The 17,304-nt window shown below is 31.8% G+C and overlaps 1 protein-coding gene and 2 long non-coding RNA genes across 3 annotated transcripts; 2 read left to right on the top strand and 1 right to left on the bottom strand.

Moving 5' to 3' along the window:
• The first annotated feature begins 6,685 nt into the window (after window positions 1–6,685).
• Window positions 6,686–8,520, top strand: LOC123202826. The gene is made up of 2 exons (XR_006499087.1): window positions 6,686–6,953; window positions 7,825–8,520. It is a non-coding gene; the product is annotated as an uncharacterized LOC123202826 (long non-coding RNA).
• An 803-nt stretch (window positions 8,521–9,323) lies between these two features.
• On the bottom strand, window positions 9,324–10,036 carry LOC123202825 (probable calcium-binding protein CML29). The gene has a single exon (XM_044618973.1). It carries the CDS (start codon window positions 9,973–9,975, stop codon window positions 9,493–9,495), a length of 483 nt encoding a protein of 160 aa, XP_044474908.1. The 5' UTR covers window positions 9,976–10,036; the 3' UTR covers window positions 9,324–9,492.
• Window positions 10,037–16,462: 6,426 nt separating this feature from the next.
• Window positions 16,463–17,141, top strand: LOC123203781. The gene is made up of 2 exons (XR_006499363.1): window positions 16,463–16,757; window positions 16,858–17,141. It is a non-coding gene; the product is annotated as an uncharacterized LOC123203781 (long non-coding RNA).
• Window positions 17,142–17,304: the final 163 nt, after the last annotated feature.

Raw genomic sequence — 17,304 nt, forward strand, 5'->3', positions numbered from 1 at the left:
TACACAACAGCCTTCAGCCAGCTAAACGAGATAATTATGATGGGAAAAAAAGAGAAACCCAAATGCATTAAATTCTAGTTAAAAGAGTAGCTGGTTTTCCCGTCAACCCAACAATTACAGAAGAGGAGAGATGTACAATTGTCAATACTGACATGGAAGAATGAGAGATCTAGTGATACTAGACCTGCAAAATCACAGCTGATCGACAGTATAAAAATTGCTAGGTGGGTCATGGCATGCCCAAAAAAAGCTTAAAAAACTAGAAGCTTATCTACCCACATGGAGGGTACGGTCATGAAGCTTTGATTTTGATTCAGATTTAAGTTCCAGTCTGTTTTTGTTGGCTCTTATCGGGACATTACCATTCGAAAGTTATAAAGAAATTTTATCATTAATGGCTTTCCTGCATTACTGTCGCCGCCTCTGCCAGTTTTTCAACCGAGCTTAGTCGACCTCTCCTTAATTAACTGTAATGAATTCTATTTCCAAAAAGAGAGTTTGAATAAAAAATAAAGCGGATTTTTGTGGAAGAACTTAAATTTTTCATGAGCTATAAAGGAAACCCATGTCAATTTTTCAAGAACAAACGGGCATTAATTCTCTGCATGGGCTAATTAATTACATCTATCAACAAACCCAACTTTGAAAACTGATTCAAAATGTTGTTTTCGTCCCTCTTCGGATTGCTAAGCTAAAAAGTGACAAGCTCATGTTCTTTGTTCTTTTGTTCTGTTGTTGGGTTTGAAACCAGACAAAACCTGTAATCCCACTGACGTGGAGTGAAATAATAGTAATAATATTCCCAACAAACTCAATTAATTCTATTGCACCCTTTTCTTTCTTGTTCAATCCTTCTAGAAAGTCTTTTGTCTCTTTGACGTTTTGAAACATCTATCAACGATCATCTTATTAATTAAATGTATTGCTAACTAACCTAGCAAATTGATTAAACTTTTTTATTAGCCTTTAACATCTAATTGGGCACCTTAAATTCAAACTACTTTGCTAATGCTGCCTAAAAAGAAAGAATTTACCTCTCCCTACTTTACCTCATACCTATTTTTGTATGTTCAAATGTACAAAATATTACACCATGCTAATAAAGCCAAAGGACTTATTCTCACCCAAAGTTCAATGCATTCCTAAATTAATACCTCTTAATTACTGAAAACCGAACCATCCACCCATTGACAGTTAAAGTTAACTGTACTAATTAAGGTTTAAGGATAAAATTATTATTTAATATTAAAAATAATAGGATATTATTTATTTTCCCTCTAAGTTTAAAAAATTAATAATTTTTCTCTATAATTAAACTTTGAAATATTATATTTTTCTTCTCTAGGTTTTTTTTTTTTTCTCTCTCTTATCCAATGACGAAGATGAGGAGAAAGCACTGAAAAAAGGGAAAAGGGGGAGGGAGTGAGAGCCGACTAGTGCTGACACTAGAAAAAAGGGAGAGAGAAAAGAAAAAATCTGTATGAGAGAAAATATAATATTTTAAAGTTTAATCTTTAGAAAAAATTGTTAATTTTCTATACCTAAAAGAGAAATAAATAATATTAACTGGTTTTGTTAGTTTTAATCGCTCACATGTGGGTATTTAAATTTTCACTATTTAATAAGCATTGATTTGAGAATACAACAAACTTTGGGTGGGAACAAGTCCTTTGGCCTGCTAATAATAACAATTTTATTTTATTTTTGAATAAGGTGTTGGTGGTATTAGGACTCTTCATTTTCAAATGCGGGGCATTTACGTTTTGTCTCTAGTGCAAACTCACATGCAAATATGAAATCTACAACTGGAGAACACCCACTCATTAAGCAACATGCATGCATGATCCTTGTCGCTCTCCTCATTCTCAAGCACGCACGCGCACAATATATGTATGCAACAAAATCCGCTTCCCTCCTCCCTCGGTAACGAAAGACTCCTGTGTATTTAATTACTTTCCCTGAATAACACTACTCTGGTCTCAGATAGTAGTTTGAATAATCAAAAAAATATAAATACTATGAAGACTTAACTTTTATCGGCTATTAAATCTAAAATTTTATATTTATATCGAAGTTTTACCTTTTTAGTAAGAGAATGTGTGTGTATATATAAGCGTTTTCACTAACTTTGCATCCTCCTCAACAGCCTGGGTTGGTGCACTTGACTCTTCCAGAGTTGCGGGGCAACCTGCATTTGTGGTTTCAATACCAGGATATCAGACTTCATCATCCAAAACCCCAACTTTCTGCATCTCCGAAACAGGCCTGCCTGATTGACAGAAAGGAAACAGAATTAAAGAGGACAAAGAACATGGGCTGTTGTGCATAAGAATAACAGAAAACGTGTTACCAAACAGTCTTGTTTATGATCAAAGCTTTACATAATTGATGAGATTGAAAAGCGGAGAAGTACTGATGCATGGTCTCAATTTTCTTAAATGAGGTGCGGCCATATGTCGGGGAAAGCCACCATCATACCAAACATAAGGCCTGTTTCGGAGGGGACAACTTCCTCTACATAATTAATTACTTTTATACGTCAATTATGGTTCATCTACCTACTTCAAAATTACTCAGAAAATGGATTGAAACCCTAATTATGTTGTCTTTTGCTTTCAAAAATACTAGTTTATTATACCAACTTGATAATTGGGCAGGGTGGATTTGCTGCCCACGTTCAATAATTTCCAATTAGTACTAAGATCTTCTTGCGGCACCATCACACTATTAAAAATGGTTAATTCACATAGATATCGGGATGCCAGAGGTAGGCATGAGCTCCACTAAGAGGTCATTTAGAAATTTTGGAAATAGAAAATGTAACAATTGGTCTATTTCATTTCCAACATCAGGTTCCACTCAAAGGGGACAACTGCCCAACCATTTATTAATTAAATCTTATATATAATAAATTAAACTTTATTCCCGTATATGATTTAATTCACAACCACCCCAGAACCTTCAAAATTATGACTAGACACTTACCAGTTATCTCAATTATATTTCATTGTCTTAAGAGCCTAAAAGCTTTGAAACCCTGTTTTAATAAATGAGGTAAGTCCCACTTCAGATAAATTATCAGAAAAAATGATCAATCTTTACAAAACCCAGACAAATTCAGACAACGAAATGGTTCAAGGAGAGACGGTTGGAATTTTCTCTATAGTTTAGGGTTGAAAAGAGAGGTTGCTTGTGGTTGATTGATGAAAAAAAACTCTTCGTTTGGGAGAAAAAATATGATTTTTCATAATTATAAAACTTTAGATATCGATGAATTTATTAGTTTATGAAAATTATGATTTTATCCTTAGTTATAACTGAAACTTTTAATAAAAATTGGTTTATAAATGAGATTTTAAGTTTTTATAAATTAACGGATATGAGTTTGAGATTTTATTATTATTTTCTCTCGCTGAGTCTATTATACCAAAAGCGAGAGAAACCGCCTCTATATTATTGCGGCTGTTGACACAGAATTAGCCGATGCTTATTCACATCTTATAATTATCTATAACTGTTTATGTCTCTAGCATGACCACTTGATAAAATGTGGAGGTTCGGAATAAGTCTTTTGACCTTTCATCTATGGTGCAATTACGCGCACAAATGACAATGGAATTTACAATATTTTTTGTTGTATAATACCATTCAATAGCAACAAGGGTGAAATGAAATTATGAATTTATTTTATATAATTTGAAGAATGTGATTTAATTATTAGATAAATTGTGTTTATCTTAGAATTTTGATATATAATTATAGAAAATTAATTAAAATACCCTTTTTTTTTTATTGTGTCTGAATAATTTTAACTAACCTTTTATATATTCCATGGATAAAGATAAAATCCTAATTTAATATCCGTTTTACTGTTATTACTAACATTTTTCAATCAAAATTTTATCTAACATTCAATTAAAATGAAAAATAAATTAATAAGAAAAATTATTATTAACTAATAAAAATTGTTTATTTGTTATAATAAGGTATATTTTACATGTAAAAACTATTGATTTTTCGAAAAATAATAGAACTTTCATAAGTAAAAAGTTTGAATGTGAAAAATCTAACATACATGATCACGTCTAATTGTTTATTATGTGTAATTATTGTTTATCATGTTTAATTATTATTTATCATTTTAATTATTGTTTATCATAAATTTTAGAGTTGAACGTTCTCGATAAAACGTATATCTTTTAGTTGTTTGGTATAATCCATAGAGGGATTGGCTATAATATATAGTTTAGCCTCAATTAATTTGGATTAATTTCCATATAATTAGGGTATTGGATATTGCTTCAATTGTGAGGATTAATAAGGTAACATCTAGAAGCAGCGGCAGGTAAAGTGGAGGCTCCATTAGGATTAGTTGATGAAGATGATGGCAAGGCTAAAGGACTATTTTCCACCCACATTTTAATAAAAAGATAAATATATATCATAGATAAATTATTATATATTTAAAAATTTTAATATATAATAGTTCTTTCTAATGAATAATAATTCTTTATTGAAATTCAATCAAAATCTTTGTCTTAAAAACGAAGATATTATTGAAGGACGATATGTCATTATCTAACGAATAACGATATTTCGTTATCTTTAGGTTTATAATAAAGTTTTTGATGATCAAATTTAAGTTGAAAATTGATAATAATTGATGACCGGAGAGATGATAATCAACTTAAAGATTTAAAAGAAAAAAGTTATTTTTTAAAATTAAGATTTGAGGTGAAATATTAATTTTTTAAAAAATAAAATAATATATATTTTAATATTAATATTAAAATAATAATTTTATTTTTAAATTTAATAATAATTTAAATAAAAATTTAAAAATAAATAAATATTTAGATTTTTAAACCATTTTGAAAACTTGGGTGGAAAATAATCTTTGCCCTAAAGAAAATTGAAACTCGTGAATGATGGAGTGGCATCAACTGTGGACAAACAGTAAGAGACAAATGCAGAATAAGATTGAAAAAGGGACACGGAAGTTAATTTGTTTGTGTGGCTTGTAATAATCAAGTACAGAGAAAGAAAAGGCAAGTTGACCCTTCAAAAAAGGGACGTGGATGCTGTAGTTATACCTTATATTTTTCAACTGTGTGATTTTTTTATAAGGCCTTTCAGTCAATGGCTTCTGTAGAACTTTTCACTTTGACGGCCCAAAACTAGCCCATTTGTGGCCCAAAAATGAATTTATTTTTTTATTTCTTTCTTCTTCTTTTTTTTTTTTAAAGAAAACAATCAATTTTTTCACTTACTGTTTAACCCTTTTTAAAAGATGACCTCATCACCAACTCATATTCCATCCTGTTGATATGTATTATAAATTTAATATTTAATAATTAAATAAGTAAAATTATTTTTAATATTTATTTAAGCAATTTATTAGTCAATCATTCAAATATATTTATTTGTGTATTTAAAAATATATATAATATTATTTTTAAATTATAGTAACTAAAAATACTGACGAAGTGAGAACTCTACAGATTTTAATAATTATATATACTTGGAGTTTTTATTTTCTAATTTCCTTTTTTAAAATTTAGATATTTATATTAATATACCAAAATAAATTCGAATACCATATGTTATGCACGTCGTTACGAAATTTTGCATTATCAGAGTACTAAAAGAGAGAATTTATTTTCCAATGCATCATAGAATGTGACATTTCACAGACAAGTGAAAGTGAAACCCCACAAACCTCACATAACATATAAGCTTTTATTATTTATTTTCTTATCAATGATTTGTATGAATGTTTCAAGCTCCTATTACATTTTTAGTAATTGGAAACAAAGTTTGCAGAGATTCAAAATTAGCGAGGGTGATAGTGGGCCAATGGACGGGCCCATAATCTAGGATGACAGTTAGACCTGGGCCTAGGTTCAACCATGTGGACACGGCCCAAGAATTTGCAATCCAAGAGACCATTATAGGATGAAGTTTGGAAGAAATACGGATATATAATTTGGTTTAAATTATAAGGTAATATTAAGTGTCTTAAAAAATACGATTTGTTTTAATGTTTAATGTAAGTTAAGTTAATTTGAGTTATAAAATGGTTTGGGTCGATATCAAAATTTTTTGCTGCAGAGCTTGTTAATTTTTAAATATATATATAAAAAAATTGAGGAGATATTGATTAAAATAATTATATATATATAATCATTTTTTTTATTATACATATATAATTTAAAATATAAAATATTATTAAGTTTTGTACTTATTTAACGAAACATAAACTCACTCAATAAAGATATAAAATTCATATACTCATCAAATTAAGATTGAAATATAAGATAAAATAAGATAAAAATATGAAAATTTTTGATAACTTTAATAGTGGAAAGGTTGAGCCGGTGATTTACTGAGTGATTGGCCAACTAACCAAACATCTAACCAGCCAATTTATTTTTACAAAATTGATTAACTAATAACTAATCAATTTATTTTAAAAAATTGATTGGCCAGATAGTTAGTCGGTCAACCATGATCCATTGACTAACCCATTTGGCCAATTATCCGGTCAAACTCAAATTTTATATTTTTTTTTCTTTAAAAACAAAATTAACTTAAAAAATAATTATACTTATATAATTAAAAAAAAACGATAATTATATATATATGTGGCAAAATAAACTGCTATTTTAATGAATATCCCATAATTGAAAGCATTAATGCAACCCCGCAGCCCTAATTCTATCAAGTGTCTTCGTCCCTCCCCCTGCAACACAACTGACCAAAGCTCACACAGCCGACGTTGTCACCTTGAGCTCTCCGACGTCGCAGTCGTTGTTTCTTGCCGGAAAAGAAACATAGCTCCGTCACCGTTGTTCTGGTTTCAGTAATCATCTCAGGCGTCAATCAATTTGTCTTCCAACAGTTCCGTAGCTGTGCCGTCGTCAGACTCGTATCACTCGTCGCTCAACTCGCCGGTAAGTCGTTCTTCTTCCCTATTTGTTTATTATATGCAGTTTTTTATTGTTTACTTGAACTAGATGAGTATCTTTATTTGTTTGGCATTCGTTTGTGTTGATTTTGTTGTTTATTTGTCTTCCCGATTTGTTTATTTTGGTGTTTACTTACTCGACCATTCATTTGGTTGATGAGTGTCTTTATTTGTATAGCATTCATGTGTCTTTGTATGTTATTAGAAGAAGTGCAGGTGCTCACAATGTGTTTGACAAAATTCCTGCTAAGAAATATTAAAAATTTTGATGCATAATCTGAGGACAACAGATTATCATCTGAGACTATGCTAACTACTGCCTGGTAATCTAAATTCAACAGCATGTTTTTTGGTGGCGATATTAATATCATCGCGTGCTTCCTTTCCTTACAACCTGTTTTTATTTTTTATTTATTTTCGTCAAAAAAAAAAAAAGTGATGTGTTTGGACTGATGAGTTTAAAGTGTTATAATATATTGTTAGTGTGTTCTGCTGGAGGACTTTGACATTTATCCTTCTTTTTTCTTTTTCATTTTGTGAAATGTTCATATTTGTTACAATTTGGGTTAATTAATTTCACTTATCTTCTTCTTTTATTGTCCTTATCTGTATCATATGATACTTATATTGAGCATACGCATTTACCTGATTTTATTCTTTTGAGAAATCAAGTTATTAACAAATGATATAATTTCTTGATTTAGTTTTGATTTCGGTATATTAATGTTGGATTAGTTGGATAGGTTATATCAAGCATACATGTTTGCCTGATTATATTCTTTTGAAAAATCAAGTTATTAACAGATGATATAATTTCTTGATTTATTTTTAACGTTTGTATATGCTGATTGTATTAGTTGGATAGGTGCTAGTTTTCACTTGCAAAACTGAAGTGAATATTTGAGATCATGCCACGGCGATCTTTATGGAAGGGTAGTTTTGTTGATGCATTCCTGATGGGCCTGAAGAATCGAACAGATCTTCTTTCAAACAAGAAAATTTGGTCTCGTCGATCTACCATTTTGCCTGAATTCCTTGATAAGACTGTACGAATTTACAATGGAAGGAACTTTGTTCGCTGTAAGATTACTGAAGAAAAGGTTGGTTATAAATTTGGAGAGTTTGCTATGACTCGGAAACGGCGTCCTTGGGGCACTCCGAAAGGGAAAAAGTGAGTGATCGCTATAGAGGTTACATTCACAGGATTACCAGACTTTGATTTAGCCCAGCAGTTTTATGAATAATAGTGAATACTCTTTCTTTATATTGAAGTTGTGCCAGCTTGGAACTTTATTTGTGTTTGTGTTATCTTTACAAGTTCTTCACATTTAGTCTAACATTGTCTTTTGAATCAGTTCACTGTTTTCACAATTTTGCTCTCCATTTGGTGACGCAATGCCTAATTGATCAAGTGTTTTTTAAGGTTATCAAGCTGCTCTCTATGTTGCTTCTAGTTTACTGAGTTCCTATGTAGTTTCATATTTCTTTTGAATTCTTTTCTATACAAAAGCCCTGATTCTAAGTGAATATTGCATCAACATTGATGCTTTGCATCCCAGTTCATCTACTTTTTAAAGTGTTTTAAGTGTTATAGTCATATTTGTTTCTCCCGGATCATGCTTACTGAATTATACTTTTAGATGAATTCTTTCTTTCGTATATCCATTTTACTGACACTATAGTTGTGAATTACTTTGAATTTCTAGTCCTGTTCATTATTGATACATCAGACAACGGTTTGCTATTTATTCGTAATTAGGCTGGATTTGAACCGAGCCCGAGTTAGAACTCAGTTTGAACGAGGTCAAAACGAGCCAGCCCTATACAAGCTCGAGCTCGAGCCAATATTTTTGAGCTTGAACTACTCGTCAAGTTTACGAATTAAAAATTTCGATACAAAATGACATTGTTTTGACCAATATGTATTAAAACGGCATTGTTTTAATAACAGGTTAGTTAAAAGCTTGAACTCAAAACCAGTTGAACCGAATTTGAACCGAGTTCTAGCTTCGCTTTCACAAGCTTGACGAGTTCAAGCTGAAGCTCTACTATATGCAAATTGAACTGAGCTCGAGTTTAGTTCGGCTCGGTTCGAATCCAGCCTTGTTCATAATTGCGAGGATGATGATGAATATTAACCGTTCCTATTGGAGCAATTAGGGGCTGAATGACTGGTCTTAGGCACTAGTTATTTCTTGGGTAATCTAGGTGTTTAGTAATTTGATCACTTTTCAATATGAACATGCATGTATGATTAATTTAGTTCATTCTATTTTATTTAAAGAGCACTGTTATGTATACAACTTTGTACACATATCGTTGTTTGTATACATAGTTTTATTGTTTATTTAATCACTTATCATAGGAGATTCTTGATACTTTAATATTCACTTGAAGACATGTATTACACACAAAAACATAGAGGAATTGAGAAGACAAACTACTATATGCTTATTGTTTCACATATAATTAGCATTTGGATAAGCCACTTATAGTTTATGGCTAGTAAATGGTTGTTGATAAGATTAATCGAAGAGGGAGTTGACTAGCAGTTGAAATTCCTCAAAGCTCACAGCTCCATCTCCATTTTCATCCAAGGCAGCAATCATATTTTGACAATCTGCTAGAGTGACAGGAAACCCCAAATTTTCAGCCATTTCATGGAGCTCCTCTCCCGTCAAAATCTCATCCTCATCAGCATCCATAGATCCTAAAGCCGATGTAAGGAAGATCCGAAGGCTACCAAGTTCCATATCTTTGGTGTTCATCTCCAAAAACTCCTCCAAGCTTAGCAGCCCATCCTTGTCCTTATCAGCCTGCTGCACCATTGCGCTCACATCTTCTTCACTGGCTGTGTGACCAAGGGAGCTCAAAATTCCGCCAAGCTCTGCTGCAGTAATCGACCCGTCATTGTCCGAGTCAAAGGCTTTGAATGTATTCACCAGGCTCAGGATATTGCTCATCTTCTCTGCTTCTGATGATAGATCACGGCCCCCTGGTTGAGCCATCAGCTTTTCGAGCAACTGTGCAACTTAATGTATAATTCAGCACTTGGATTCATCATCTCTTCTATAAATGGTCGTAATGTGGGGGACTAATTATTCTCCGTGTCGACATAAAGTTGAAGAATTTTAAAGGTATGGGTTCTTGTACACTTCAAATTCTATATTTATCCCAAAGTTGCATGTAAAAGATAATGCCGATTGGGACAGTGTAGAATTATATGTACAAATAATGAGTATAAACTTGTGCATAAATGAAGATAAGTTACCATATAATTGAATAATTTTGAATTAAAAATAAAATAACATTTAATCATATGGTGACATGTCATTATTTATGCATAAGTTTGTGCTCATCGTTTGTTTACATAGTGTTAACAAAAAATTATGTATACATAATTTTGAGTATATAATTGAATACCCAGATGATATAATATAATGTGATTGGGTGACTTTAAATTAAATATGTAATAACACTCAATCACATAATAATACATAATCTGTATACTCAATTATGTATTTAAAAATATATACATAGCATTACTTTTTATTAGATTGTTGCACCTTTTTAAAAATGGGCCATGTATGGGGTATCTGAGAAAGAAAATGGACCAGCCATAGGTCCAAGAAGAATTTTTAAAGTAGAGTCCTTAAAACGACATAACTTTTGCCCTCCTAACACAACCGTTCACCAACAAAATAATAACAATAATAATTAATAAATAAATAAAAATCCATAGTTGGTGAAGAAAGAACTATCAACTATACTCTATGCAGATATCTTGTTAGCTCTGTTTGCACTCATCAAGAAAAATGTAAGATGGATTTAAATTAGGAGCAATTACTTGAAGTCGTCGTCTTTCTCAACCACATATTATGCCCATAGCTAATAACGCCTTTTCTGGGTTCTTTACAAAAGAGATGCTCATTCACAGTATCTACTTTTTTTAAAGTGACAGCAGAGAATTTTAATTAATTCAATTCCAGTAGCTACTGTTAGGCTCTGGAAATTACCAAACAGGATGCCATTTAAATAAAATTTAAAATTTCCAAAAATTTTGATGATGTTGATTCTTCGTTACTTTATATCCAATTGAAAATTCCAACGTGATTACCGAGTTCACGCAACACTTTGATGAATGCAATATATACTATTCTTATCTGCGAACAATCACCAGAAATCGACACTCCTAGTTGCAGAATTTAGTTCCTCCAATTCAAGAGAATTATTCATTACTCGAATTACTTGAATTTAGAGGTGATAGTGGGTCGGCTGGATTATATCGGACTGATCCTGGGGTGGTCCATCAAGCCCAAGAATTGGGTTGTGCCAAGGCCAGCCATTTGATAGGCCTTCGTGTCCGACCAACTCAAAAAAAAACTCAAGGCAAGACCTGAGATGTCCAGGCCATCCCCCTATGGGCCCTTAACCAGCAGCCTGCAAGCTGGTTCAGAAAATAAAAATTTTAATTTTTTGATTATGTAAAGTTAATTTTTTATTCAAAAAATAAATCAATAATATTCGTTTTGTCATACTGATCTGCAGACCTTATCTCACAACTTAGGATACAATCCGTTAAGTTTGCGGGCCTGACATAACCCTCTTTTTAATGTCAGGCCGAAGTGGGTTGCGCCAAAATGCCTGGGCATGGGCTGGGGCATAAGTCAGTGGGCCTATTTGACAACTCTACACAGAATTGTTGCATTTCCAATACAGGAGGCACGTTAATGGCTCATTACGAGATGCAGGACTGTCATGGGTCACTGACCATAATCAAATGATTTGTGCTACTACTTGTTTCTTTGATTTTGGCTTATAAATATTGTTGCAACAATCTAACTCTCATGTTGCTAAATTTATTATTTTTTGGTAATTTGCTAAATTTATGTTATTCTGTTATAAATTCACCTTTTGATGTTATGAGTAAATCAAAGTTGTAATATGTATGTGCCATTGGGTAAAGTTCTTGTTGACCAAATTCACGAAAATAATAGATAAAAGTTAATTAACCAATGTCAAGTTATTTAGTTAGTGATTATGCATGTCACATGTCCGTAGATTAATTCAGTGTATGAGCAAAAATTTTATCACTTAGAGATAATGAAAAGAATTTCATTTAATAATTGATTTCTTAACATCTACGAGAGTATCTTTATATTCTATCTTATATCTATGAGAGAAATTAAACTAACATCCTTTACCAAATTAGAATCATATAATTGATGTAATTATCCTATTTACATGCAATTGGAATAGGAATAAATCTCTATATTCATGCTTATATTAGGAAGACTTCAATATTGTAATTACTTGTAAACCTACCTCATGTAATTATCTTATTTACATAGAACTAGAATAGGAATAAATCTATATGTTCATGCTTATAAATCTTTTTACTTAAACTACGTATTTATGTTAATCAGACTAGGTCGAGACAAGGATTTAACATCTTGGCTATATGAGCTAACTTCATAGTCCATTTTTCCTATATTATTGAACTGTAATAATTAAATTGAGTTTTATTATGAGTAAGTATATCCTATTGTGGGTATTATGTTCTACAAACCATTGAGTCCAATTGTACACGCTGTAGGAAGAAAATCTCATAGGTACCCTTTGATAACCTCATAACTAAAGTCATGGAGTAGCATATATACATCTCGAGTCATTAACTCAACTCAAGCTTGCAATAGCTTGCACCTTAACTTTTCTCTCATGCCTTACTAGTAATTTCTCTCTAGGCATGTTCGATACTATTGTGTATCTGACCTATATGTCTATATTATCCTTCGAGACTAAATCTTAAGCACTTGATTCTTAACATCTCTTTAAACTTTTCTTCAATGCATAGTCAAGCACTCTTCCATGAACAACCGTGAACTTCTCCTTTCATGCATGGTTTAACCCTTAATGAGCATACCTAATTGTGACATGATGTATCAGTGTGCATAAGTGTACCCTCTTCTTCTCTTGTGCATGACTTAGCCCTCACGGACAAAAATCAATTTTAAAAAAGATTTTAAAAACTTGAGCACAAGACTTAATCTATCAATTTTAAATACGTATACCATCAAACCAAGTTCATTTTAATGTTAAAATAATTTATATTATATTTTTAATAATAAATTATATAAATTTGTTTTGAATAATTTTTTAACATTTAATCAGTCTAATCACTAATCAGGGTCTAATCGTTAGTTGTACTGCACCATTCTCTCTATTGGGTTGATGTTCAGTTCGCCGATTCCAAAAACATTAGGTGTAAGCCTCGTAAGGAACTGGGCCATTAAAAATGTCATGATAGAGTATGGACTATAAATTAGAGGTGTCAAAGAGATTGGACTAACCCAAGGCATGGCTCGATCCTTTTATTTTAGCCTAACCCAGACAAACATGACTTGCTACTGTAGTAGGCGATGTCAGGCTAGCGAGCTAGCCTGACCTAACACAATACTATACCAAAATATTAAAAAATATAAATAAATAAATAAAATTATAATTATAATATAAAAAATTATAAATTTTTATAAGAAATGAAATTTTCATACTTAAAAAAAAATGAATTGAGTTATTTGAATTAACCTCACATATGTGATATAACAAAAATTTAAGTTTAGTTAAAACATGATATTGAACCTTATTTACAGTAGGTGAAGAAAACAAATGTTTATATTCTTTTAGTTTTAGATGTGAGATACTTTTGTAAGAGTACAAAAATGTAAGTATAAAAAAGTCTCACATATAAAAAAATATAATTACCTACTTCTTTCATCTATTACAAATAAAAGTGAAGTAAAATGTAAGTTTCAACTAAACTCAATTTTTGAATCCTATACTTTCTTTTATTAGAAAGTATTATTTTAAAAAAATATTTTTTATTAAAAAATTTTTTAGGCTGGTCTGACATAAAGACCTGTTATTGTGCAGGTTTTAATCCTGACATAACCAGTAAACTCGATAGGTCGTGCTGGAGTAAGCCCGGTTTGGACATGGCCCATAAACGTCTCCACCGTACAAACTATATGAAAGGCCTAACCAGTGAAAGCGTCACTAAAGATACAATCAAGTAAATCAAGTTCATATTGTGGGGCTGAAAAAATAACCTTAGCTTCTTTGTACGAAGGGTAACGTTCATATGAGAAAGATTTTTGAGCAGAAAATTCCCAATTAAATATCATCAAGAAAAACCTGAAAGAAAATAACGTGACTAATGAAAATGAGACGGTCATGTCCATGTAATTTCTTTGGAAATAAATTTATCTGTCCCGTCTGTATGGTTTTTTTCTTTTCTTTTTACATGTTTGTAATGTCTACACCAATTTTTCATCACATCTTGGTAGATATTTTCGTCAAGAAGTCACTCTCAATAGTTGACTTGGTTATCGATACAAAATCTCTTATCCCATAGAAACTGGCCCCATATTTTTTTAATATAGCTGTCGATTTGTGACCTTGCCTTACTAAGGGCATATTTTTTTATAATTAGAGAATTCTATTCAAATTGATTAAACTCATAATTACTATATTATATAAATAAAAATTTTATAAATATGATAAAGATTCAAATTCAAATATTTTTTTTTTTTAGAAGTTTTTGTGTCCCCGTTAGAGTATGACTTTGTTTCCACTACTTTTCCTAAAATTGTCGTTTTAACAAAACAATTATAATTTATTGTTAAAGCCATATATATAGCAATTTGGCCACGGCTGGGGAGAAAATAATTTAGAGCCTTCCCACCCAATGCTTTTGGAGCCCATTCCAAATTTCCAAGTTGTTTGGACACTAATATTTTAATTACATAATGAAGAACCCTACCAGCTAACATGCTAAAGATTTTAATCAAAGAATGACGTAAACATTCTTATTCAAAATTACAACTTGTTAATTTTTGTTTTTTTTTTCATATTTTGGGGCTATTTTCGTGTGATTTCTTTTGAAATCGGCTTAAGCTAGATTTTTTAGAAGCCTTGCTCGTCAGCTCATGGCCATAGCTGACTCGAATCTATACAAAATCTGGTTCGAATTAACTTATATCAATATAAACTAATCCGAATGTTTAGAATAATACTAGTGTAAAATCGTTAAAGGCAAATTGGAGTAATTTTATAGGTTAGTTGAGATGAATAATAGGATGATTCTTCTGTCGAACTCTCATAAGCGTAGGTGAGATAAGAGTGTAATCAATTTTAATAATGAAAAATTTTATTTGAATTTGATCATATTTTTGGAGTCAAACTAACTATATCAAATAGGGAAAATCCAAATTCATTGATCTATCTCATAACTATTAAATTAAGGTCAAATGACTATTTTACCCCCAAGTTTAAGTATTTATTCAAAGTTATATCAACGATATTTGAAAAACCCAAAATCTTATCATCCATTAAAAATCACAGTTATGGTTAGGGGTAAAATAGTTATTTAAAAAAAAATTTAAAAATCTAAAGTTTTGTTACATTCCCCCCCCCCCTTCAGCTCGAAAACTCACAATTCAACCCCCACCCGAAGTTTGAAAAATCAAAATTTTTCCTTTAGGGTTTGCAAATCACGGTCAGAGTCACCAGAGATGGCAATCTCCAATGGCGTTGGCTCTCCCTGTCGATCACTTCCCAACCATTGGTGTAGGCCATTTCCTTGTCTTTGTTAGAGTGTCTTCGTCTCGATGAAGACAATTTCGTCTTTGTCTAAGAAGAAGACAACCGTCAGTGATCTCAAATGGAGACGACATGACCGTTTGAGACCATTGACAGTCGTCTTCGTCAGAGGAAATGGCACCATTGACAGTCGTCTTCGTCAGAGGAAATGGCTTACGCCGGTGGATAGGAAGTAATCGACAGGGAGAGTTGAGCTCGAAGGGAGAGCCAATGCCACCGGAGACGACCATCTTCGATGACTCCAACCATGATTTGCAAACCCTAGAGGAAATTTTTGATTTTTTAAACTACAGGTGAGTGGAATTGTGATATTTTCAAACTAAAAGGGGTCAAACGTAATAAAACTTTAGTTTTTTGTTAAAAGACGGTTTTATCTTTAACTCTAACTGAGATTTTTAACAGATAAATGAGATTTTAGGTTTTTTAAACTTCACAAGTATGTTTTTAGGATAATATTTAAACTTGGATGGGAAATAGTCCTTTGGCCTTAAGTAAATTAAAAATTTAATTTTGATTTATTATAAGAAAAAATTTAAATTCTTTTTTTATATAGATTTTTTTTTTCAATCACTAAATTTGTCCCTTGAGGTACGCAAAGGCTAGTTTAGATGGCCCTTCGGGGATCAGACAGGTTATGAGAAGCAGCGGGGCCACAGTAGGTATTGGCCTAACTCCACCGCAACAGGCGTTAGCGTGTGGCTGTCACACGCTGCGGCAGCTAAACACCTTATTCATTGGGTCCCAACTTTGATGCGCTTAATTACTGGCAAGTGTTTTTGAGTCTAGTAAACGTTAATTTCTAGCCATGCATTCTGAACATTTGGCGCCTTCTTTTACCTAATCAGAAATTTCGCCTTCTTGCAAACATAATGTCGTGGATAGATGATGTATCAACATTACCCCCATTCTCTCCGTTATGCTAAGATTTAAATTTACACTTCTGCTACTCCCTTCATGTCCGCTGTCAGATTAATTATTCAATATCATGAATCTCCTTCATCTTCTTGTTCCCCAAACCCAGCTGCTGCTACCAGAGTCAGGAGCCATAGAATCAAACTACTTCCACACTCAGTGTATGTTTGAACTTGAAACTACTTTCACAATATGGATGTTACGATCCAATATGATACAGGTGAAAAATGAAACTTATTTAAAATATATTGAATTAATTTAATACAATAATTATATTATATGATACAGAATTCAACTGTAGAATATTTAAATGCTTGCAGTTCTATTTTATTAAGGTTATAATATGTTGGAGAAGGAAGCTGCGGTAATCGTCTTGTCGTTTTTGTTGCAGATCCAGCCGGCAGCCACCGTGCAACAAGCCCTTGCGAACCTGAATAATATCACACTGCTAGCAAGTGAATAAGGTAATCTTCATTTTCCTTATCGTGTTAGTCTTCTTTAACAATTTTCTGGAAAAATGCTTCGTCTCTGCAAATAGTCCAGTTGTTCAAAAAGATTCCTCCAAACAATAAAAAGAAGGCCAAAAGACTTATTCCCACCTAAATTTAATGCAAACCTAATCTCATATCCGTTAAGTTTCGAAAATCTTAATACTTACTTATTTATTAAATTTTACTGTTACTGTTAGAGGTCGTTTGGTTCCAGTTTTTAAAGATTATCTTAGTAATCTATCTTTTATTCCCTTGTTTGGTCTGTCAGTAATAAAA

This window comes from Mangifera indica, chromosome 19 (assembly GCF_011075055.1).
Source record: "Mangifera indica cultivar Alphonso chromosome 19, CATAS_Mindica_2.1, whole genome shotgun sequence".
Classification (NCBI taxonomy): Eukaryota; Viridiplantae; Streptophyta; class Magnoliopsida; order Sapindales; family Anacardiaceae; genus Mangifera; species Mangifera indica.